The sequence below is a fragment of the Natrix helvetica genome (assembly GCF_964273705.1).
Source record: "Natrix helvetica genome assembly, chromosome: 3".
Taxonomy (NCBI): domain Eukaryota; kingdom Metazoa; phylum Chordata; class Lepidosauria; order Squamata; family Natricidae; genus Natrix; species Natrix helvetica.
This window is the reverse complement of record NC_138549.1, coordinates 120,174,709-120,196,131: the sequence shown is the minus strand read 5'-3', so window position 1 is coordinate 120,196,131 and position 21,423 is coordinate 120,174,709. Positions and strand designations below refer to the sequence as shown.

The window sequence follows — 21,423 nt, the reverse complement described above, 5'->3', positions numbered from 1 at the left end:
GGGCGAGCGACCAAGGATCAGGCTGCCTTGCTCGCTCTTTCGTCCGCCCGGATCGCCTCGGTGTCGCTGTGGCTACCTCCGTCCGTGCTGATGTTGTCGGCGCTCCCGGATGACGTCATCCGGAAACGCCGACATTCTGCCGGGCGCGCATGGACGGAGGTAGGCAGAATGGCGCCGATCCGGCGGGCGAGCGACCGAGGATCGGGCTGCCTCGCTCGCTCTTTCGTCCGCCCGGATCGCCTCGGTGTCGCTGTAGCTACCTCCGTCCGTGCTGATGTTGTCGGCGCTCCCGGATGACGTCATCCGGAAACACCGACATTTCTGCCTCCGCCCTCCGCACCTCCCGGACGGAGGTAGCCACAGCGACACCGAGGCAATCCGGGCAGACGAAAGAGCGAACGAGGCAGCCCGATCCTCAGTCGCTCGCCTGCCGGATCGCCTCGGCGCCATTCTGCCTACCTAAGTCCATGCGCGCCCGGCAGAATGTCGGCGTTTCCAGATGACGAAGGCACAAAAGCGACTGTCGACTGTCGCTTTCGTGCCTTCGTCATCTGGGAGCGCCGACAACATTTCTGCCTCCGCCCTCCTCAGTTCCCGGGCGCGTCCGGACAGATGTATAATATTATAATATTATAGTATATAATATTATATACTATTATTTCATGAAGAGAGGTGAGGCTCCGCCTCCCTTGCCTCCACTGACCGCACGTCACTGTACTAAATATATGGCCCTTAAAATAACAGGTCATCCCCCAGGTTTTTGCTTTCAAGTAGGAATGTAGAGTAAAGTCTTCTATGGTGAGATGAGCAGCAAATAAGTTTAATAAATAAGGAATAAATATGCCATTGAGAAAGGCCTGCTGAAGAAATGGCCAAGGTAAAATAGCTTAGAGATGTGTTGTTTGAACAAAAAATCGAGCTCTGATTGAGAGATAAATGGAAATTAATGTTACCAATCTCCACAAATACTCTTCAAAACTGGCTGGAAGTTATGAATAATGCATACCGTACTTTACCTAATTTGCCAATCTTCTACAAAAGAAATCATTTCCTCTTTCCAATAAGAACCACAGAGTATTCTAGCAGATATTGCTATGTAGAAAACCAATTCAATATATTTTGTAGGAATAAAAGGTTTAGTAATATTTAATAAAATAGATAGTGGGCTGGGCAAATCAATTCTGGTTAATCTTATAAGTAGAACATCTACAAATTTTATTTAAATGTAAAATTGATATTTTTCTTTGCTTTGTTGCACACCAGTTGATTTGATTCTGCAACCATTGGATCACACAGTCCTTAACTGGATAACTTTCTTCATCTTACAATTCACTCAGGCATTCTTATGTTTCAGCATTTCTGTTTTGGATTATCCATATTGTGTGGTACATGAACTACCAGAGCTGACTGCAGAAAGTTTGGTAAGCAAAGCTACCTATAATTTTACTTTGGGAGGCACATGCCAAAATCGGACAGAATACCCTTGCTGGCTCTGTTAAGTCTTCTCTTTTGGCAATACTTATTTTTGCTTTCCCTTACAGGAAGCTGGAGACAATAATCAGTTTTGCTGGCGGAACCTATTTTCTTGCATTAATCTTCTTAGGATACTGAATAAGTTAACAAAGTGGAAACACTCTAGGACCATGGTAAGCCGGAATATTTCCATGTTTGTTTATCACTATATAGATTTTCTATGTATGATGCTCTACTCTAGACACTGTTGGACATTTACCATAATCTTGATCCTGGGCATGTAAATTATGACAGAGGCAACAATGTAACTTCGACAACTGATTGGCTACTTTACCTTTCCAGATGCTGGTAGTTTTCAAGTCTGCTCCCATTCTAAAAAGAGCCCTGAAAGTAAAGCAAGCCATGATGCAACTCTATGTATTGAAACTTCTCAAAGTGCAGACAAAGTACCTTGGACGTCAGTGGAGGAAAAGCAACATGAAAACTATGTCTGCAATCTACCAAAAAGTGCGACATCGGCTCAATGATGACTGGGCTTATGGCAACGGTATATATCTTGTGTCTGTCTCCTCTCATGGCCTCTACCCTCCCAGCCTCACTGTAAACCTTTCAGGAATGCTGATTTGTTGGTAGCAGTCCATGTCCCTTAATGAATAGGCTTCTCTTCTAAATGAACTGTAATAATATATTGTTTTCTGAATGGATGTGCTTTGCTAAGACAAAGTATAGCTTCGTCAATAACTTTAGGTACAGATTATCACAGTCTTGGATAAGGTGTTATTAATCAATGAAAATCAATTTTGCGTTAATTCTGAAGGGCAAAATTTAAAAGCCTATGTAGGTCATATTATGGTTGGTTGCCAAATGAGCCAGATGTTTGGATTTAGCATTTTTATCCACCTGTTGAGTCTTTCCCAAGAAGCTGGGATAGATAAAATATTATCATTTGATGGTATTGAAGATATTGTCTCAGGATGTAAGTTATTTCAAGTAATTTTTATTAATTCTTACGGTGTTCAAGTGGTGCTACATATGTTTTGGGATTTCATTCAAGGAGCCTTTTAATATTGGTACTATCTTTGCTTTCTTTTGTCACAGTCATTTTACTTGTATTTTGCAGGTTTTGTTATTTTGCAATTTTCTCCAGTTCTTTCTTTTCAATTCTACTTTCTCTAGACACTTCCCTGTCCACTAACCAGATTTTTTTGTCTTTTTTATTGACACTTGTTAAATCTGAGTTGTTATATGGCAGGTGCTTGTCTGTTTGAATTCTGAAGTCCCAGAGCATTTCCATTTGCTGTTACTTTGTCTATTGCCTAGTGGTCCCACCAGTTCTTGCTTGCAGATATTCCAGGGCACCATTGCTACTTTGTCATGCCATTGTTTGTAGTCAGTCTGTGTGATCTTCTTGCAGCAGCTATTATTATTGTTGTTGAAAAAAGATGGCGTGCTATGTGTGAGAGATCATAAATGAGAAAATATATGCATTTTATCCATAGTAATTATATTTCTTGAGTGTCTCCAATGTTGGAAATCTGGTAAATAAATAATATTGGGAAGCTATATGGTAGCAGTTTGGAATTCTTCTATCAATATTATTTAGCTGTGATGAGCAAGAAACTGTGATGAAAGAACAGATAGCTCTCAGCTTACCACCACAATTGGGACTGGAACCTCCATCATAAATCATGATGGTCATAAATTGAGTTGGACCCAATTTTCCAACAATTTTTACAGCAGTCAAGTAACCACAGTGGCTAAGGTAAATCACATGCTCATTAAACAAATGGTGTGGTCATTAAGCAAATCCAGCTTTCCTAATGAGTGTTTCTGCCACAACTCCACAAAAAAAGGTTGCAAATTATGATCTCATGACCACCAGGAAGCTGCAACCAATCATAAATGCAAAGCAATTGCCACACACCAAATTGAGATCACATCAATGCAGTGGTCGTAAGTGCAAATACCAGGTCGTAAGTTACTGTTTCTGAGATCGTTGTAACTTTGAACGCTTGTTAAATGGTTGTAAATCAAGGACTTAAGAGTCCGTTGTAAAGCACTGTTGATGCTTTGATGGCTGGTGCAGGACTGAAAGTAACTGTGGCTTCTTAAATGTGTTCTTCATGGATATGGTCAAAAAGCTGGAGCCTCAAATTCAGCAGCATAGACCATTGCAATTCCGGTTAACTAGGAGAGGAACTGGGACAAAGTGCTGTTCCAAAGGAACATATTCTGGGAGAGCTCTAGTTTCCCTTTGTAGCATCCCAGCAAATGGTATTGCCTCATATGTGTTTTTCTTAGGCAGATAAATATACCTCTTCCCCATAGACTAGTATTTAATTACAGGGAATCACATAGCACAATACATATACTGCCAAAAAAAAAAACTTCATTAAAGTTGTAATTTATCATTCCACAAGACAGGTAGTCTTCAACTTAAAACCATTCATTTAGTGACCTTATGAAGTTACAATGCAACTGAAAAAAGTGACTTATGATTGGTTTACACACTTGTCATTGCAGCATCCCCACAGTCATGTGATCAAAATATGGGCGTTTGGCAACTGGCATGTATTTATGACAGTTGTACTATCCCAGAGTCATGTGATCACCATATATAACCTTCCCAGCTGGCTTCCAACAAAGTCAATGAGAGGGGGGGGGGAGTCAAATTCACTTAACAACTGCAGTAGTTCTCTTAACAACTGTGGCAAAAAAGGTCATGAAAAGGGGTGCAGCTCCTTTAACTGCCTTGCTTAACACTGGAAATTTGGGGCTCAATTATGTTCATAAGTCGAGGACTTATTGTTTTGAATGAAAAGGTTCAGCTCTGGGAAAAAATCTGTCTTTTTCTTATAAATTACTTTGAGAGAAATTCTCTCGTATTTTCTCATGTCAATCTTTTCAGTTACATGAAAGTATGTTTGTATTGTGCTTATTCCTGGGCCTCTTTCAGTTGAAGATCCAAAAAGAGAAAGTAATAATTGCAGAAGCTTTCATTTGTAGACCTTTCCTCTTCTCTGACTCATGTAAGCCACCTTTGACAGACTGCTGCATCTCAATTCAGCTGTTCAAGGACAAATTGTATTTTATGTAATTGTATCACTAATATTCATTGAGGTTTTCTTGGTAAGCTGTCTCAACATTTCTAATGTGGCAGTGTAGCTGTTTTCAGTTAATCGCATTCATTGATTTTTTTGCCTCATAACCTCCACAGATCTGGATGCGCGTCCATGGGACTTCCAAGCTGAAGAATGTGCTCTACGTGCCAGTATAGAACGCTTCAACTCTCGACGCTATGACCGGGCACATAACAATCCTGAATTTCTACCTGTTGACAACTGTTTGCAAAGTGTGTTGGGCCAGCGGGTGGAATTGCCTGAAGATTTCCAAATGAATTATGACTTATGGCTGGAAAGGGAAGTTTTTTCTAGACCGATCTGCTGGGAGGAGTTGTTGCAATGATGATTTATAAATGGAAAATCTTTCAAGACACGGAGCTAATACATGTGCCCAAAGATAATGTTCCTGATCTACAGTCAACCAGGCATAGAAGAGATAAAATTGTTTTGTAACATAACCAGCAGTTTTTTTCTTTTTTCTCCAGGTGGCAGCATGTAACTGACAATGGCTTTCCTACATCTTTGGGGCTGCTTTGGTTATTGATTGCTAAATAAGTATAGAGTAGCACAGCTTGAGCTCTGAGCCTGTTGTGGCAAAATATCAAATGCCGATACTGTTGTTCACTAAACATGGACAACTATTCTGTTCCAAAATTAAAATGGCAGCTTTTTAAGCTATATTCGCTATCCTTGTCCCAGAATGGCAAAGTGATTCTTAGTCATGCAGATGGGAAGAGAAAAGGATAGAAAGCTATCTAATACATAAGGATACAGTCTGATTAAGAGGAATAGAAACTGGAAATAAGATGTGTATATAGTAGTGCCACAGAATCCTCAGCTTCTGGGACAAGGTTGGGCGTGTAAGTGCTAAAATGTATAAGCGCAATTCTGGGCTTATCTCAGTCTTGAAAGAAGTTGTTTTCCCAACTTGTGCCTCAGACTGAATCAAGCTTTAGATGAGACACACTCAGTGTAATTGAGATTGATAAATGTTATTGAATATCAATATCAAATTTGTGGCATTTTGAGAGGCAAAAAACATACTGCTTTTATGTTTTCTAAACATCCTTTTTCCTGTTGTAATTGTCTGAAGTCTACAAGATTTTCAAATGAGTGTTCAGCACAGGTGCATATGCCTGTGTAGCTTTCTCAATTTGGCTTAGCATGATATATTCATTCTCAGTTTCCTCAATCTAATCTTGTAGAGCCAGACAGCTCTGTCCTCCATGGATGCTCCACTTCAATCTAATTCTAGCAAAGAGAAGTAAGCGTGTTATTTCCATTGTTGTTTTGTATGGTGCAGGTTCTGAGTCCCTGAATGAGATGGAAGAAAAGGCATCTACTCAAAGAAGGTGATAAAATGCATTTGTTAATTGGGTGAATGACACATGTTTCCTAGGAGATAGTATTTCCTTTTCTAATAGACTAAATCTCCATAGCTTCAGTTGGATTTGTGAGTGTTTTGTTATATTTGTGAACCAGGAACAAGTAAAATACTGCTCTCTGTGTGGCATGTTGGTTTTCTAGATGGTTTTGTAACCTGGTAATAATTTTGGATTGCAATCCTAAAATGATTTACTTGGAAACAAGGCCCGACAAAATTAATATTCCAAATAAATATGTTTAGGACTGGAGTTGCATTAAAAGGCTACTACAAAACCAGAAGTGCTTTCCAGTTAACCTGATTTACTTATACCCAAATTTTCCTGTATGGTTAACTGAGTTATGATTGAAATTGTAGAGTGTCTCTCATAGAACAATAGGAACCAAAGTTTATTTTATCTATTTAAGAGTAAGAATTAAGTTTAGCAAATCTTTAGGACACTTCAAACAAAATCATGTTGGTAGCTAATGTAAGGATTGTGTTATAACAATAGTTAGAGATTTCGAACTTTTCAATTAAAAAAGTATCCTTTTGCTTACCTCAGCATTGTGAATAGTATAATGGTGATATACAATTAGATGAACAAGGGGGGGGGAAACATTAAAACAGCAAAATACCTCTTATTTTATGATCAGTGCTTGCTTATATTAGATGCTTATTAATACTTCCTAGATTTTTCTACACACTTTTTACATGAAAAGTATGGGCTGGAGAAAGTGGGTATAACTCTGTAATATAGGAATAAATTATTGAAGGCATTGTTATTTAAAATGTTATGCCTTTTTGCTGCTGCACTGAAATCAATAGGAAATCCTTCCATAGCCATCTGATGAAGAGTATTAGTGTGATAATTACATTGTCTTATATCTGCGACTCACAAGGTCACTTTAGTCTCTGGCAGTTCTCCAATTGAGATGGCAATTAAATGTGTTTGGTAGAGCCAGAGCTAAGAAAGCAATATCTCCTTCCTATGTCATATTAAGAAGGATGGACCTACCATGTAGTCTATTAGCATGAAATAGGGCATTCTTCCCTGCTTAGTTGTAAATAGCACTAGGTTGCTGCCCCATCTGAGGTGGGGTAAAATTGATTTACCCATGTTTCTTGCAGGTTAGTAATCCAGCTTCTACACATTCTTGTTTCCCTGCCTCTGGGATCATATTCCCCACATGTCTTCATTTATGCCTAAAATCTTACAGTTTTTGCCAGAGAGAGATATGTGTCAGTTCTTGCTTTGCCTTGATGGCCATTGGTTTCAAGAAGTCATGAAGTGAAATGAATAGCATCTTGACAGTTCATGCAGAAAGCAGACTTCTCCTGCTTTCCCCCTAATTACATTTTTTTACAGGTAGGTAGAGTCAGGGTAATGGGATCTTTATTTTTTCCAGGGTCGAATGTAAATAGATGAAAGTTAATGCATATTTTAACATGGTTTCAATTGTGCTTATTGGCAAAACTTTTGCTACAGAAAGTTTGAGAAACAAATAGTTCTTGGGCATTCTAATGTATTTGGCTTAGCTGTAAAAAAATAGCTTTCTTTCATTTCTGATATCAGCAAGCATATGATACTTTAAATTCTTCCAGTCCTAACCTTAAGGGTTGTTTTTGTTTGTTCATTTTTTGTCAGTACTTATTTATCAATGACTAGCCCTCATAATTAATGGGGCCAATTGGAAAAACAAGCAAGTTTCAGTCTTGATAACTAATAGAATGGGGTGAAGTGGGAGATGACCTGTCTTTCTCAAAAGACGTTTTGAGAAATCTGATTGTTGTGATACCAAACCAGAAGTGGTTGTGTGATCTCTGCATTATCATCAATAGATCATAACTGTTGATAATTTTTGAAAAGGAATTGTGCATTTCAGTTTATTTAATCTTTTCCATCTTTCTGTTAAAAGCTGAACATGCTTAATAAATCATAATACATTTTGGGGAAATACCTTACCTGAAATGGTGGATTAGCACTCACCAGGATAGTTGTTCTAATAGTACAGAAATCTCTCTGGATGACTAACCCTGTTTAGAAAATAGGTTTTAACCTGTATTACATTTGCACACAAGAAAGGATTGTTTTTACTTCAAACGAGAATTATCTTTACAACTATAAGGAAAAGAACTTCATGTTGGAAGTGAGTCAGTTTTACTGAATAAGATTTATTGCTAGCTTTCTATGAAAAGTCATAATCCAGATTAAAAAAATAGGAAAGGTCACTTCAAATGATTCACACTTCCTACATATTCTTTTTTTCTTTAGATTCTTAGTACCGTAGTAATGACTTTTTGATGCTCAAATAAGTTTGTCTTATACAAGCATAATCAGGATGTAATTTTGGCTTGGCAGTGCTGGTCTGTCAGACAAAGGAAACAATCTTATGGCGAAATGTATCTAGTCCCACTGAAGTACAATCTTTCCTTAGCTTAGCCAGGCTTTCACAAACTGAAGCCCTGGCTTTCAGGTAACTTAAGAGCTAATTAAAATTATTACCAAATTGTAATATCCCTTTGGAGGGAGAGAAGGGGAATAGGCAGAACTAAAATTATCACAGTTCTTTTCTTGGCCCAGAGAGCAGTTCTCTGGCAGGCCTGCTTGTTCAGTCCTGACTTAAAGAAACTTACCTCTACAAGTCAAGCAAGGCTTATTAGTTGTCCCACAGAATAACACAGTATGCCAGTAAATACAGTAATGATTACTGGGTAAAGGGAATGAGTTGACTCCAAAGCTAGAATTTACAATTTATATATTAGATACATTACCTTTCTTTCTCACACACTCAAGTTTGGGGGCATTCTTTACCAACTCTTGTCATTCATTAATCGCGTAGATATTTGGAATTGGGCCTGCCTTCTATGTGAAGGTGAGATCTATCACCAATGAACTGGAGTGGAATTTGTAAGCATTTTAGTAGGATGGAATTGATTAGAGTGAGAATTATCAGAGCTGTTCTTTCTGCATGTTGTTACTGTGTGTAGTATAAATACCAATCATGAGAAGGAGAAGGCCTGCAGAATCATTGTTCTTAAGGTTAGAATTTTGAAGGAGTTCCTCTGGAAGAGACAGATTCCACAGTTTGGTATAAGAGCAAAAGACAATGTCCAGTCTCCTCAATCTAGAAGAAGGGGAGGACTGGTTCTTGCTTCTTTATGGTAATAGATCTATGCTAGTGTGGGAGATCTGTTTGGAGATCTTTTTCATTTTCTTCAGCGAATCAGATTAAATTGACAAAGTTCATGGAGGATGGCCAGATAACTCTGCCCTTATCTCTTGAGATGAGGGAACGCTGCACAAAAGGTGGTATTTTGTAGGGCAGTGATGGCTAACCTTTTTGTCGTTGCGTGCCGAAAGCGTGTGTGTGTGAAAGAGACACCCCCCAAATGCCCCCCATGCATGCACAGATGCCCCCCCCCCCTGCGCATGCGTTCCCTGGTGCCCCATTTTGGACCTGGAAATCCTCCTGTACCAACCTGGAAATCAAAATGTGTTAGGGTTAAGCCCCAAAATTCAATGTGAGCGCCCCCGCACATGGACCCCGCCCCCCTACGCATGCGCAGAAGACACCCAAAGACCAGCTGGCTGGCAGGAGGCACAGGTGCATGCGTGGTGGAGCTGGGCTGGGGCGGCGGCTGGCGTGCCTGCAGAGAGGGCTCTGCATGATACCTGTGGCCATGCGTGACATAGGTTTGCCATCACGGTTGTAGGGTTAAGCTTTAGCAGTGTGTGAAAAGGCTAATCTTCGTGCCATGTTCTTTCATTGTGTTCAAGCATACCAGCATTTTGGATGGGGCTACTTGAAATCTCCAAATATTTTCTTTAATTCGGTGGGAATAGAAAATACCTCTTTTGGACTTTTATTTTGATACGATATCTATATTAGCCCTCGCCATCTTGTTCGGATGTATATATATAATAAATTATGTATACCTTTAATATAACCCCTTATTTTCCCATGTCTTCCTTCCTTGGAAATTTAGCTTCAGCCAAGGCACAATTTGTTTTTCAAAAGTGTGTCCAAATCAGCCCAAAGCCTCTCTTTCTGCTGCTGCCTATAATCTTATTTTCTCCTCTTCCTCCTCTTCCTCTTCCTCTTCAGCAACAAGCTCAGGTTTCAAGAGCCACTTTGCTGGGTAATTTGCCTTCCTAATTATAGCAATCACGGTGCCACTTCTGCTTTGATTCTGTAATTACACTCTCGCTTATTTTCAATCCAATGGAGAGAAACAATTGAGTAGTAAATTTCTAGGAATTTACACCACCAATTACCATTGGCGAAACTTTAAAAAGATAACCCTAAACACGATTTCTTTTACAGCTGGTGTTGAGAAATGGGGGAAAAAAACCAGTATTTGGGTTAAGTACTGCAGTTTACGTATGCATTATCCTGAACAATTCAGTTTACAAGAGTACGAAAAGAAAGTGGCAACATCAGGCTTTTTTAGGTGTGTGGGTGTATAGTTTCCCTGTTTTATTCACAATATTTTATGGATGGTACAAATGACTTTTTCTTCTGTTAGTATTCCATATTTTTAAGGGGCCCTTCCTCCCCATCTTTTCCTCTATTGTCTATTAAGAGCTGGCCAGACCAGAAATGACAATGATGTGAGTTCTATTCCTTTATGCATGAAATTGACAGGGTGACTTTGGGACCATTCTGTACACAGTTTTGTGTTTAAAATAAATAAATAAAAGAAAGCAAATCAAATAAGGATGAACAATCCAGAATATCTTTATTGTGACCGTTGGGGGTTGACCATCCAGAATCACTCTAAATGATGTTCATCAGGCCTTCTGAACAAGCTACGGGGCTTGGTGTTTGTATAACATAACTCTTAACAGATTATATGCGCATTCATTTATTGGGGTCAGGTAAGAGGTGCATGACCTAAAGCCTCAGAGTCCCCCATCAATCCCTTTAAAATTGCTACTAAATTGTAAATGTTTGTGACATAATCGGAAAATTGTTAAATATACAAAAACATGCTAATTGTAATTTCAATTAAATGTAAATGAAATCAAAATTTGTCCTGGCTGCGCATACTGGTTTGTCTTGCCTCCTTCGGTTTTGGGTGCATAACCCTATCCTATCATTCAAAAACCAAGTCAATGCAGTAGTTTTTTTTTAATTTGTTATGCACCCAATGCTATGTAACAGCTCAAAAGAAGTTGTAAATCCTGCTCTCAGCTGAACACAAACTCTGCTGATTTAGCAGTATGTAGCAGTACCTATTGTGTTTTGCTTTTCTGAAATTGTCAAGAACGATAGAGCTGAAGTCACATTAGACAGGGAGCCTGTGGGAACTGAAAGAGAGCAGTCTTGTACACAGACAGAGAATTGCTACAATAACTTTGTTCTGTTTATTTTGGCCCTACTTTTTTGTATCTTTGAATAGGTAAATGAGACCCTTCTCTTTCAATATAGCAGTTGAAAAAAAAATACTGATATTTTATGACCAATTAAAAGCATTGTTTCCACTGTGCCTTCTCTTATACATTCATTATTTATGTTCATTCGTTTCAAGAATTTTCATTTATTCTTTTTATAATACTTTAGTCAGGTATCAGGGGGTTACTTTTATTATATCCTTAGTAGCTTCGTTCATATCTTTAATGGGGGATATGATCCATTTGGATTTTGAAAATCCAAGTGAAGTTTACAAATTCAGAATCATGACCATTAAGCAAGATCACTATCATCTGCTTTTTCTGTGTCTTTTCCTGCTATTGATTTTTAGTCAAGGACTGTCTCTGGAGCTTATCAAGCAAAGCACTGTTGATTATACTGGGGGGGGGGGGGGGGGGGGAGGTGATGTCAACTCCAAATGTCTGGAAGGAGGGGATCTCTCTTGACCATAAGAATTCAAAAGAAATAAATGTTCTGAAAATCTTGCTTTTTCAATGCAAAGTACTGTAAGGAGAGACACAGTATCAAACAATTCTATTGGTCCTGAATCCATCCTATACTTGGTGAGACTTTAAAAACAGCACATTGTCTCACAGAACCAACCAACAAACCTGATCACAAACCTGATTACATTCTGTAATCTGAGCCCTTTCAAGTTCAAGTGAAATATTTTGGAACATCTGTAAGGGAGATGGTGCTGCAATTGCTGTGGGGAGTCTTGCTAGAAGAAACTGGGTTAGGATCTTCAAAATAAAAGAGATACAAGGTCTAGCAAGTTGATTTTAGGCCCCTAAGCGGAGTGGTGAGTAAAGGCAAGCAACTTACTGTATGCAGAAGGACAGAGCCAGGACTATTGATAGCATGAATCACAGAGGCATGTTTACATGGATAGGTAAACTGCCTTGTCATAAAAGGGAGCTGTTTGGAGGAAGCAGTGTGTCCTTTGAATACTTTTCCCCAAGGCATGCCCTGTATGTTTCTTAAGTTTTCCCTGTCAATAGATTCTTCAAAGTCAGTTCTTCCAAGCATATCCTCTTGGTGAGGGATCAGCTATTATGGTGAGTTCATAGGTAACTAAACAGATCTGAACATATGCCAATAAACCTTGTCATATTAAATGAAGGACACAAGAGAAGAATAGGTTAGCTGTGTGACACCGTTCTATAACAGCAGTTTAATTCTATATATAATGCATTGGTGTAGGACAGTGATGTGTCTTTTGGATCGCGTGCCAAAAGCGGGGGGAGTGCAGGGGGGTCATGCACAGGCATGCCACACCCATAATGCTATGTGCGCCACCACAGTGTGCATGCGTGTGCAAATCACCCCACACACTTATAGCATACTTTTTTCACCCTCCCCAGACTCCAGAGGCTTTCTAGGAGCCTGGGGAGGCCCGAAAACAGAGGCACTCCAGAGGCTTCAGGAGCTTCCCTGAAACCTCCGGAGGGCGAAAAATGGCCGTACGAGCAACCCGGAAGTTTGGGAACTGTGATTCTGGTTTGTCCATATGGCCTTTTTTCGCCCTCCGGAGCCTTCAGGAGGCTTCCCTGAAAGCTCCAGGGGGCAAAAAACGCCCCTACGGGCAATGCGGAAGTGACTTCCGGTTTGCTTGTGGTGCTTTTTTTGGCCTTCGGAGTCTTCAGGAGGCTTCCCTGGAGCCTCCGGAGCACGAAAAATGGCCCCAATGTGCCAAACCAGAAGTCCGTTCCCGAACTTCTGGTTTGCGCTTTTGGTGGTTTTTCGCCCTCCAGAGGCTTTGGGAAAGCCTTCAGAGGGCAGAAAATGGCCGAAAAAGAAGGCCAAAGTCAGCTGGCCAGCGCATGCATGTACTGGAGCTGACAGGGCAACGCCTGGCGTACCCTAACAAATGGCTCCGCGTGCCACCTGTGGCACGCATGCGTGCCATAGGTTTGCCATCACGGGTGTAGGAGAATCAGATGGGTTGCTACCGGTTCGCACCAGTTCAAGCGAAGCAGTAGTGGAAATTGCAACTGGGTCACTGAACCGGTAGGGACGGCAGGCTCGCCACGCCCCAGAACCAGTTCCCTGGTTGCCTATGCTGTTGCCGGCATGTTTTTTAGTCATTCAAAGCGAACCAGCAGTAACGCCAGCAGCAATCCACCCCTGAGAAGAATCCACATTTTTTTGACAAAAAATGCAGTGTGTGTTCCCTGTTTCCATTGAACATTTTATATGATTGCTGTAGAGAATGTATAGGCTGCAGCCTATCACTCAGCCTTTCTATTACTCTGATGCTCATATGCACAGCATACAGTATATACAACTTATACATCTGGGTATAGCATCTTAGAAGAAAAGTGATTGCCCTCCCTCACTTCGCTTCCCGAAAAGATAAAGACTTTATTCTTTTAAAACAGTATTTCTGGGAATTAAATGCAAGAAGATGGAGGAAAGGAGAGAAATTTCTTCAATCAATAAAAGAAAAATGTACACCAGGTTGAAAAAAATGAAAGGAAGCAGGAGATTCTGGCTTCAGCCATCAGATCATCCTAAGAAATACGAAATATGAGAAACATGAACTCAGTCTAATAATTGTGTTTTAAGTTTAATTTTTGTTATTTTCTGTGCTGAAGTCACTTTTTGTGACTTTACACAACTTTGGTCACCAAGCGAATAGTTTTAAGTCGAAGATTACCTGTATACTGATACTAATATTCGTATGCTACCAATATTACTCTACTAATATTAAATATTTCCAGAAATAATTCTGGAAAAATGGGTATACTCCAAGTCCCTTCTATTAAATATTGTCATCTGATGGGACTAAAGAAGCATGACTTTTTGTGGCCCACATCCTCTGAAACAGCAACCCCCTCCCCCCACCCAAGATTTCATCAATACCCTCCCTCTGCATGTTGCAAAACACCTTAAGGACCTGGCTTTGGTCCCAGGCCCAGGTTTCATGTGTTTATGGAGCCCCTCATCAGTTCTATTTGATGTTATCTGATTGTGTTAGTTTAGGTCAGTGGTGGGCAACCCGCGGCTCGCGAGCCACATGCGGCTCTTTACACCCTTTAATGCGGCTCTTCTGTGTGCCGGGTGCCGCTCCCCTCCCTCCTCTCGGGCTTCGGAGGGAAGCTTCTGCAAAAGCCCGGGCGAGTGCCAACCAATTTTGGTCCTATGACTGCAGAATGCTGCAAAATACCATAAATGCAGGCCAGTTGTTGAGTGTTTCAAATGTGATTGGAACACTCAACAAGGTGACCACAGTGTGTGTGTGTGTGTGTGTGTGTGTGTGTGTGTGTGTGTGAGTGAGACAGACAGACAGAGAGAGGAACAGAGAGAGGGAGTGAGGGAGGGAATCAGAGAGAGACTGACAGACAGACACACACACACACACAGACAGAGAGACAGAGGGGGAGGGAGGGAGAAAAAGATAGACAGACAGAGAGAGAGACAGAGAGAGAGTGAGTGATTAAGTGAATGAGTGAGAGACAGACACACCCACATACACAGAGTGACAGAGAGAGAGGAAGGGAGGGGAGAGAGACAGAGGGAGAGACAGACACACACACACACAGAGTGAGTGAGAGACAGACACACACACACACACAGAGTGACAGAGATGGGGGAGGGAGGGAGAGAGAGACAAAGAGCCAGAGAGAGAGAGAGAAAGAAAAAGAAAAAAAGAAAGAAAGTGGGAGAGAGAGATGAAATTAAAAACAACAACATACAAACCTGACTTACTCAAACTATCCAAGGAAATGCAAGGCCAATGTTCACATTAGTGGTTGTGACTTTGTCAGTCAATGTCAGGATGTAATTTTCTCTACATTGTAAGGCAAATTTTACGGAATTTAACGTTATCGATAAATAATATCGTTCTAAAGTTTTTGTTTTATTAGTTGTGTTATTTGTATCCTCCCGACCTATGTGGATACTTGCATGCAGAATATTCTCAATAAAATCTTATTGAAACTAAAAACAGTGTACCATCCTATGTCTTTTCGGTTTTAAAAATGTGGCTCTCAAAGTAAATTTCAATCGTGGTTTTGGCGAGATTTGGCTCAGTTGAAAAAAAAGGTTGCCCACCACTGGTTTAGGTTACCTACCCGTATTTTTCGGAGTATAAGACACACCTTTTTTCCTCAAAAAAGAGACTGAAAATCTGGGTGCATCTTATACACCGAATACAGCATTTTTTGCCTCTCAAAGTCCCGCCCTTTCACCATGGCTGTGCATAACCTTATGAAGGCTTTCAGGGAACTCCTGGTGGCTGGGGAGGGCAGAAATGAGCACAAAATGGGCCGTTCCCCCACCCCAGGAGCACTCTGCAAGCCCTCTCCAAGGCTATTCATGTCTTTTATTTGAAAAAAACAGGCCCATTTTTGCGAAAAATGGGCCATATTGGGGAGGTTTGCAGAGTGCAAAAACTTTTTTTTTCCCCTTTCAGAGAGCTGTTTAGTTAGAGGGATTGATGAGAATTACATTGGTCAAGTGCTGTCGGGCTCCCGAGCTCCATTTTCAACTGCCATGGCCTCCTGCAACCCTCTGCCAGTGAAAATGGAGTCCAGTCCTTTGCTGTTTCTAGGGTGGCTCCCCAGGCCAGATCTAAATACCTCACAGGCTGGATCCGGCCCCCGGGCCTTGAGTTTGACACTCCTGTTCTAGGACCTTAAAGATAATAATAAGAACCTTGAACTGCATCCAGAAGTCAACTGGAAGTCAATAGGGAGGAAGAGGTGTATGAGTGCAAATGAGTGAGTGAGTGAGTGAGGTGCATATCTGGGCAGTTGCCCACATTGTTCATTGAAATGACCCCTTGGGTCACCAAAGTTTGCTCTCTCAAGTATTCCAATTGTTACGATGTCCTTGGATAGGCTCCAGCTAACAAAGTAAGAAACTCTTGACTCCTGGTGGCTCCATGGAAAAACAACCATGTACTTTCCTTGGCATCAGCATTTACATGGCTTACCCAAGGTTTATTGGATGAATAAGCCATAATAACATGGATTTTTAAACACTCCAAATTGTAAATCTTCATTTACAAACAGCATTTTGCCATAACATGAGTGAACCCAATTTGCTTCCGTATGATAAATGCCATGAAGATTGATATACTTTGTCATATTACAAAGGAGCCCGCTGGCTGGGCAATCCTTGGAATATCCAGACCAGAGGCAGCTGTACTACAATGCCCTTGCAATCTTGCTAGCCTGGCCGGAGAGAGGAGTGGGAATTAATAATACAGCCATATGGTTGGAATGGAAGTAATGGTTTCGACATATCTGCAGAATCAGGGGCTCCTCACCTCCATACAATTTAATTTTCATATATCCTGAAGTAATATAAGAAGCAACCCAGGTCCAATTTTAGACACTTAAAAGGGATGCATGCTAATTTAAGGTATCAAGGGAACTGAGCTTGCTATCAGCCTCTGCTCTAATAACAGAGCTCCAGACATTGGTAGCAGTATTCTACCTTCTTTGGCACCATCAAATTATGCAACTTTCCCTAGGAATAGAATTAAATTGGCAGCAATTGAGTAATTAATTAGCATGTAGCATTAATTCTGTTTGTAAACACCAAATCCAGTGGAGCACATGCCGCTGTAGAAACTGAAACTGTTTAAATGAACCAAATGTATTTGGGGAAAGTGGTGGGGATTGTCGATAACTTAAATCAAGTTCTGAGGCAGCTTGTCTAATTTCTATAGCATCATACAACCCAAGCATCAAAATGCCGCAAGAGAAGAGAACCTAAATGCAAGTCCCAGCATGGCAAGCATCCTTGGGTTTGTCTCAGAAGAATGTAAGAATACTTTCTTGTCATTGTACGTATATACACAGTATACTCATACAATGAAATCCATGTAACACCCAGAGATCAGGCCCAATACACATGACAATCCCCACACACCCACACCAAAAATTCCCCGCCCCTACGTATCATGGATAGATACCCAGTTGGTGTGTACTGTAATGAGCCCAAATCTTCATATCCGTTAATAGTTGTTAGGCTCTATTTAGGAGATAGCTCAATTTCTAGGAATAAGATCGGCAATTTACTCAATCCCAATCCTGACACAGTTATTCCATTTAATTCCAAGGATACCATTCACAAAAGGGACTGGTCTGAGACATTTGGTACTGGCAAGGACACTTCCCTCTTCCCTCTTTCAGAGACCCTGCGGACTGGCGGGTAATTCTTATTCCAGTTCTGGCAAGCAGAGTAGGTTAGGAGGGCGGGCAGCTCTCCCTTTCTTATGACTGCTTGCTGCTTACACCCTAGTGGGTTGGAGGGAGTACAAATAACAAACGTGATAACCAAAGAACAGATTGGCTTTCTTTCACAATAGACACCATTCTTCAAAATGTTTCATTTGTCTGTTGATTGTACTAGCTGAAGGCCAGCCATTTGAATAAAACCGGATCAATCCAATCTTCCTTATTGACTTATGAAGTGACGTGGGTAGCGGAGCGGGGCACCTGACACCTGAAAAACACTCCATCTATAAACACTTGATATTGGGGGGTTTTTTTTCCTCACTGAAAACTGAATTACAGAATCAAGCTGTCAGTTAGGAAAAGCTCCAAGAAGAAAGATGGGCACTTGGATGAAACACAAATTGAGAAATCTGTCATCCTAGCTCTCACCACCCACATTTTTCTTTGCTTTTCTTCTACCGGCATTTATCCACATTTAACTGGAGCTGGGATGAAGCAAAGTCAGGCATCAGTAATTACCATCCAAAGCCTTTTAGCTATTGCATTTTGTATTTTTATATATTTGTAGTATTTTACTTAAGTAGTTTTAACTTTTTAACATTGTAACCCTCCCAGAGTTACCTTGTGATAAGATATGCAGCCAATAAATCAGATAGATGGATGGATGGATGGATGGATGGATGGATGGATGGATGGATGGATAGATAGATAGATAGATAGATAGATAGATAGATAGACAGACAGACAGACAGACAGACAGACAGACAGACAGACAGACAGACAGACAGACATGGATGAATATGAATAGATATGGATGGATGGATAGATGGCGTGGGAGTAGTCACGAATGGGTATTAACACAGCCTTTTTCCCCAGAGACTGAGGTAAATCTTGAGGTCACACCTCCGTTCCTCCTTCTGACCTCCCAGATTAACCAAAGGTCGTTGCAGAGAACCTGGGAAGGAAGGGACAGAGAAACACACACACATCCTTCCTGTCTGGTCCCTGTCTGTCCACTGAACTAACTCAGGCCCCTAGTGCAGGGCGCCCTAACGGGTGGGAAGTGACTACTACCACACCATCTTCGAGACATGCAGTTCAGGTAAGACCAACTGACAGTCTCCGAAGTGAGGAGTCACGAATGGGACATACCAAAGCTAGATGTCCTTGAGAGGGAATCACTGGGCCTGAGCCCCTCGAGAGATCAGGACTCCCTGAAGAACCCTCCTCCTGAAAGCCGCCTCCGCGGAGGTGTGTGTGTCTATCCGGTAGTGCCTGATGAAAAGCGAGGGAGAGGACCAAGCGGCCGCCCTACAGATCTCCTCGATGGGAGCCTGGGTGGGCCAGGCCACTGAGCTGGCAGCACTTCTGGTTTAGTGCACAGTGATGCCCTCAGGGACCTGAAGTCCTCGTGCCTCGTAGGCCTTGGAGATGGCCGATCTGATCCACCTGCTAATGGTGGCCAGGGAGACCTTGGCTCCCCGGGTGGACGTCTGAAAGGAGACAAAGAGGGCCTCTGAGTGCCTGAAGGGCGCCATGCCCTTCAGGTAGATGCACAAGGCTTTTCTGACGTCCAGACAATGCCAGGATCTTTATCTCTGGAGGGTTGCGGACAGAAGTCCGGCAGAACTATCTCTAGTGCCCTGTGGAAAGGAGAGTTGATCTTGGGCATGAACACAGGGTCCAGTCTTAGGATGACCTGGTTATCTAGGAAAGTGCAGAGGTCCGCTCTGCTGAAGAGAGCGTTGAGCTCAGATACTCTCCTGGCTGAGGTGATGGCAACCAGGAAAACTACCTTGAGGATCAGGAATTGGAGGGAAACCTCCCTCAAGGGTTTGAAGGGTGCCTCCGTCAGAGACTGGAGGACCGTGGGCAGGTCCCAGGTCGGGAATCAATGAACCACAGGGGTTTCAGATTCGCCGCCCCCTTGAGGAAATGCCTTAGAACTGGGTGCTGAGATAAAGGCGGAGCATCCACCACCACCCCCAGACCATGGAAAATGCAGAGACTTGTCTCCTAAGGGTGCTGGGGGCCAAACCTTTTTCCAGACCTTCCTGCAGAAAGTTCAGAACCTGGGGCACGGATGCCGAGGCTGGGACAAGGTCCCTTGTTCGGCACCAATCCGTGAAGGCGACCCAGGAGGCATTATAGATGTGTGTTGTTGAATGCCTCCTGGATGCTTCAATGGTCCTAATGACCTTCACGGAGAAATGGGCCCCTCTTAGTTGTTCCCGCTCAATCGCCAAACGGTCAGATGGAGCCACTCCTGGTCCGGATGCTCCAAAGATCCCTGGTGCAGGGTCACCTCCCCTTGCAGGATCCTCCAATGGGGAGCTGAGGACAGGTCCACCAGGTCTGCTAGCCAAGAGCGACATGGCCAGAAGGGGGCCACTAGAACCATCTCTTGTCTCTCTGTCACTAACTTCCTCAGAACCCCGGGAATGAGGGGAAGGGGAGGAAAGGCGTAGAGGAGACCGGACGGCCATCTGAAGTGACGTGCGTCCGTGTCCATGGCACCTCTGGATGGGAACCTTGATATGAAGCTTGGCAGCTGGGCGTTCTCTGGGGTTGCGAAGAGATCCACTGCCGGGTGGCCAAATCTCTTGCAGATCTGTTGGAAGATGGTGGGATGGAGTTGCCACTCTCTGTTGTCGACTGTCTCCCTGCTGAGCCAGTCCACTTGTTGGTTCTCTATCCCAGATATGTGTTCTGTTCTGATCGATCGGACGTTCCGTTCTGCCCAGTTCCCCAGCCGGAGGGCCTCGTTGCATGGGGCCTTGGAATGGGTGCCCCGCAGCTTGTTCATGTGGGCCTTGGCTGCCACGTTGTCCGTCAAGACAAAGACGTGGTGGTCGGTCACTGTAGTATTGAAGTGGCGCAGAGCCAGATGAATGGCTCTGAGTTCCAGCCAGTTGATGTTGTTGTGCAGATCTGTTGGAGTCCAGCGACCCTGGGCTATCTGGGATTCCAGGTACGCTCCCCAGCCGAACAGACTTGCGTCTGTCATGAGCACCTTCCTCGCTTACTCCCTGAACAGAGACCCCTTGTCTAGAGCTGGAGTCATCCACCAACGGAGCGAGAGAAGCACCTGGGGTGTCACGAGAACCTTGAAGTTGGCGTCGCTCGTCCCGGCTCTCTGGTGCAGGAGCAGGAACCACTGGTACGATCCCTATGCAAGAGATGAAGTTTCTGAGAAGCCTGGAAAGAAGAACTACATGATCAGAGCGTGACTTACAGATCTCCTGCACCAGCTGAACAATGCTGTCTCTATGCTCCTGAGAGAGGAAAACCTCTCCAGACACCGAATCCCTAGGTGTTGGAGCCTGGTAGAGGGTACTAGGTGGCTCTTCTTGAGGTTAATCAAGAACCTCAGGGACCTTAGAGTGCCAATGGTGAGGCCCAGGTCCTGCACGGCACTAGCTGGGGACCTGGCTAGGACAAGAATGTCGTCAAGGTAACAATAAAGCCGGACCGTGAAGGAACGAAGGTGACCTGCGGCCGCAGCCAGTACCTTGATAAAGGTCCTGGGAGCTGACACAGGCCCAAAGGGAAGGCCCCTATACTGGAAGTGGTTGGTCTCTTGGGAAAACCTGAGGAACCTTCAGTGCTCAGGGGCGATTCTGATGTATAGGTAGGCCTCCGTGAGGTTGATGGAAGCCAGGAAGTTCCCCTGTCGGATACTCTCTAGGATGGATTTAAGAGAAGCCATCTTAAATCTATGGTAGACCACTCTGTAATTGAGCAGCTTGCGGTCCAAAATGGCTCTCCACCCCTCTGAGCTCTTGGGAACCAGGAACAGGTTAGAATAAAATCCAGAACCCCTCTCCCCCTCTGGTACCATTTCTACTGCCCTGATG

At 42.7% G+C, this 21,423-nt stretch overlaps 1 protein-coding gene across 1 annotated transcript in view; it reads left to right on the top strand.

Moving 5' to 3' along the window:
- STRIP1 (striatin interacting protein 1) overlaps positions 1–11,451 on the top strand; it is a gene marked incomplete at its 5' end in the record, with an annotated part of 32,697 nt that extends 21,246 nt beyond the window's left edge. The window contains 4 exon segments of the mRNA XM_081948519.1: positions 1,355–1,421; positions 1,542–1,646; positions 1,816–2,020; positions 4,691–11,451. Of these exon segments, the coding sequence (XP_081804645.1) occupies positions 1,355–1,421; positions 1,542–1,646; positions 1,816–2,020; positions 4,691–4,938 (625 nt within the window). The 3' untranslated portion in view covers positions 4,939–11,451.
- Between the last annotated feature and the right edge of the window lie 9,972 nt (positions 11,452–21,423).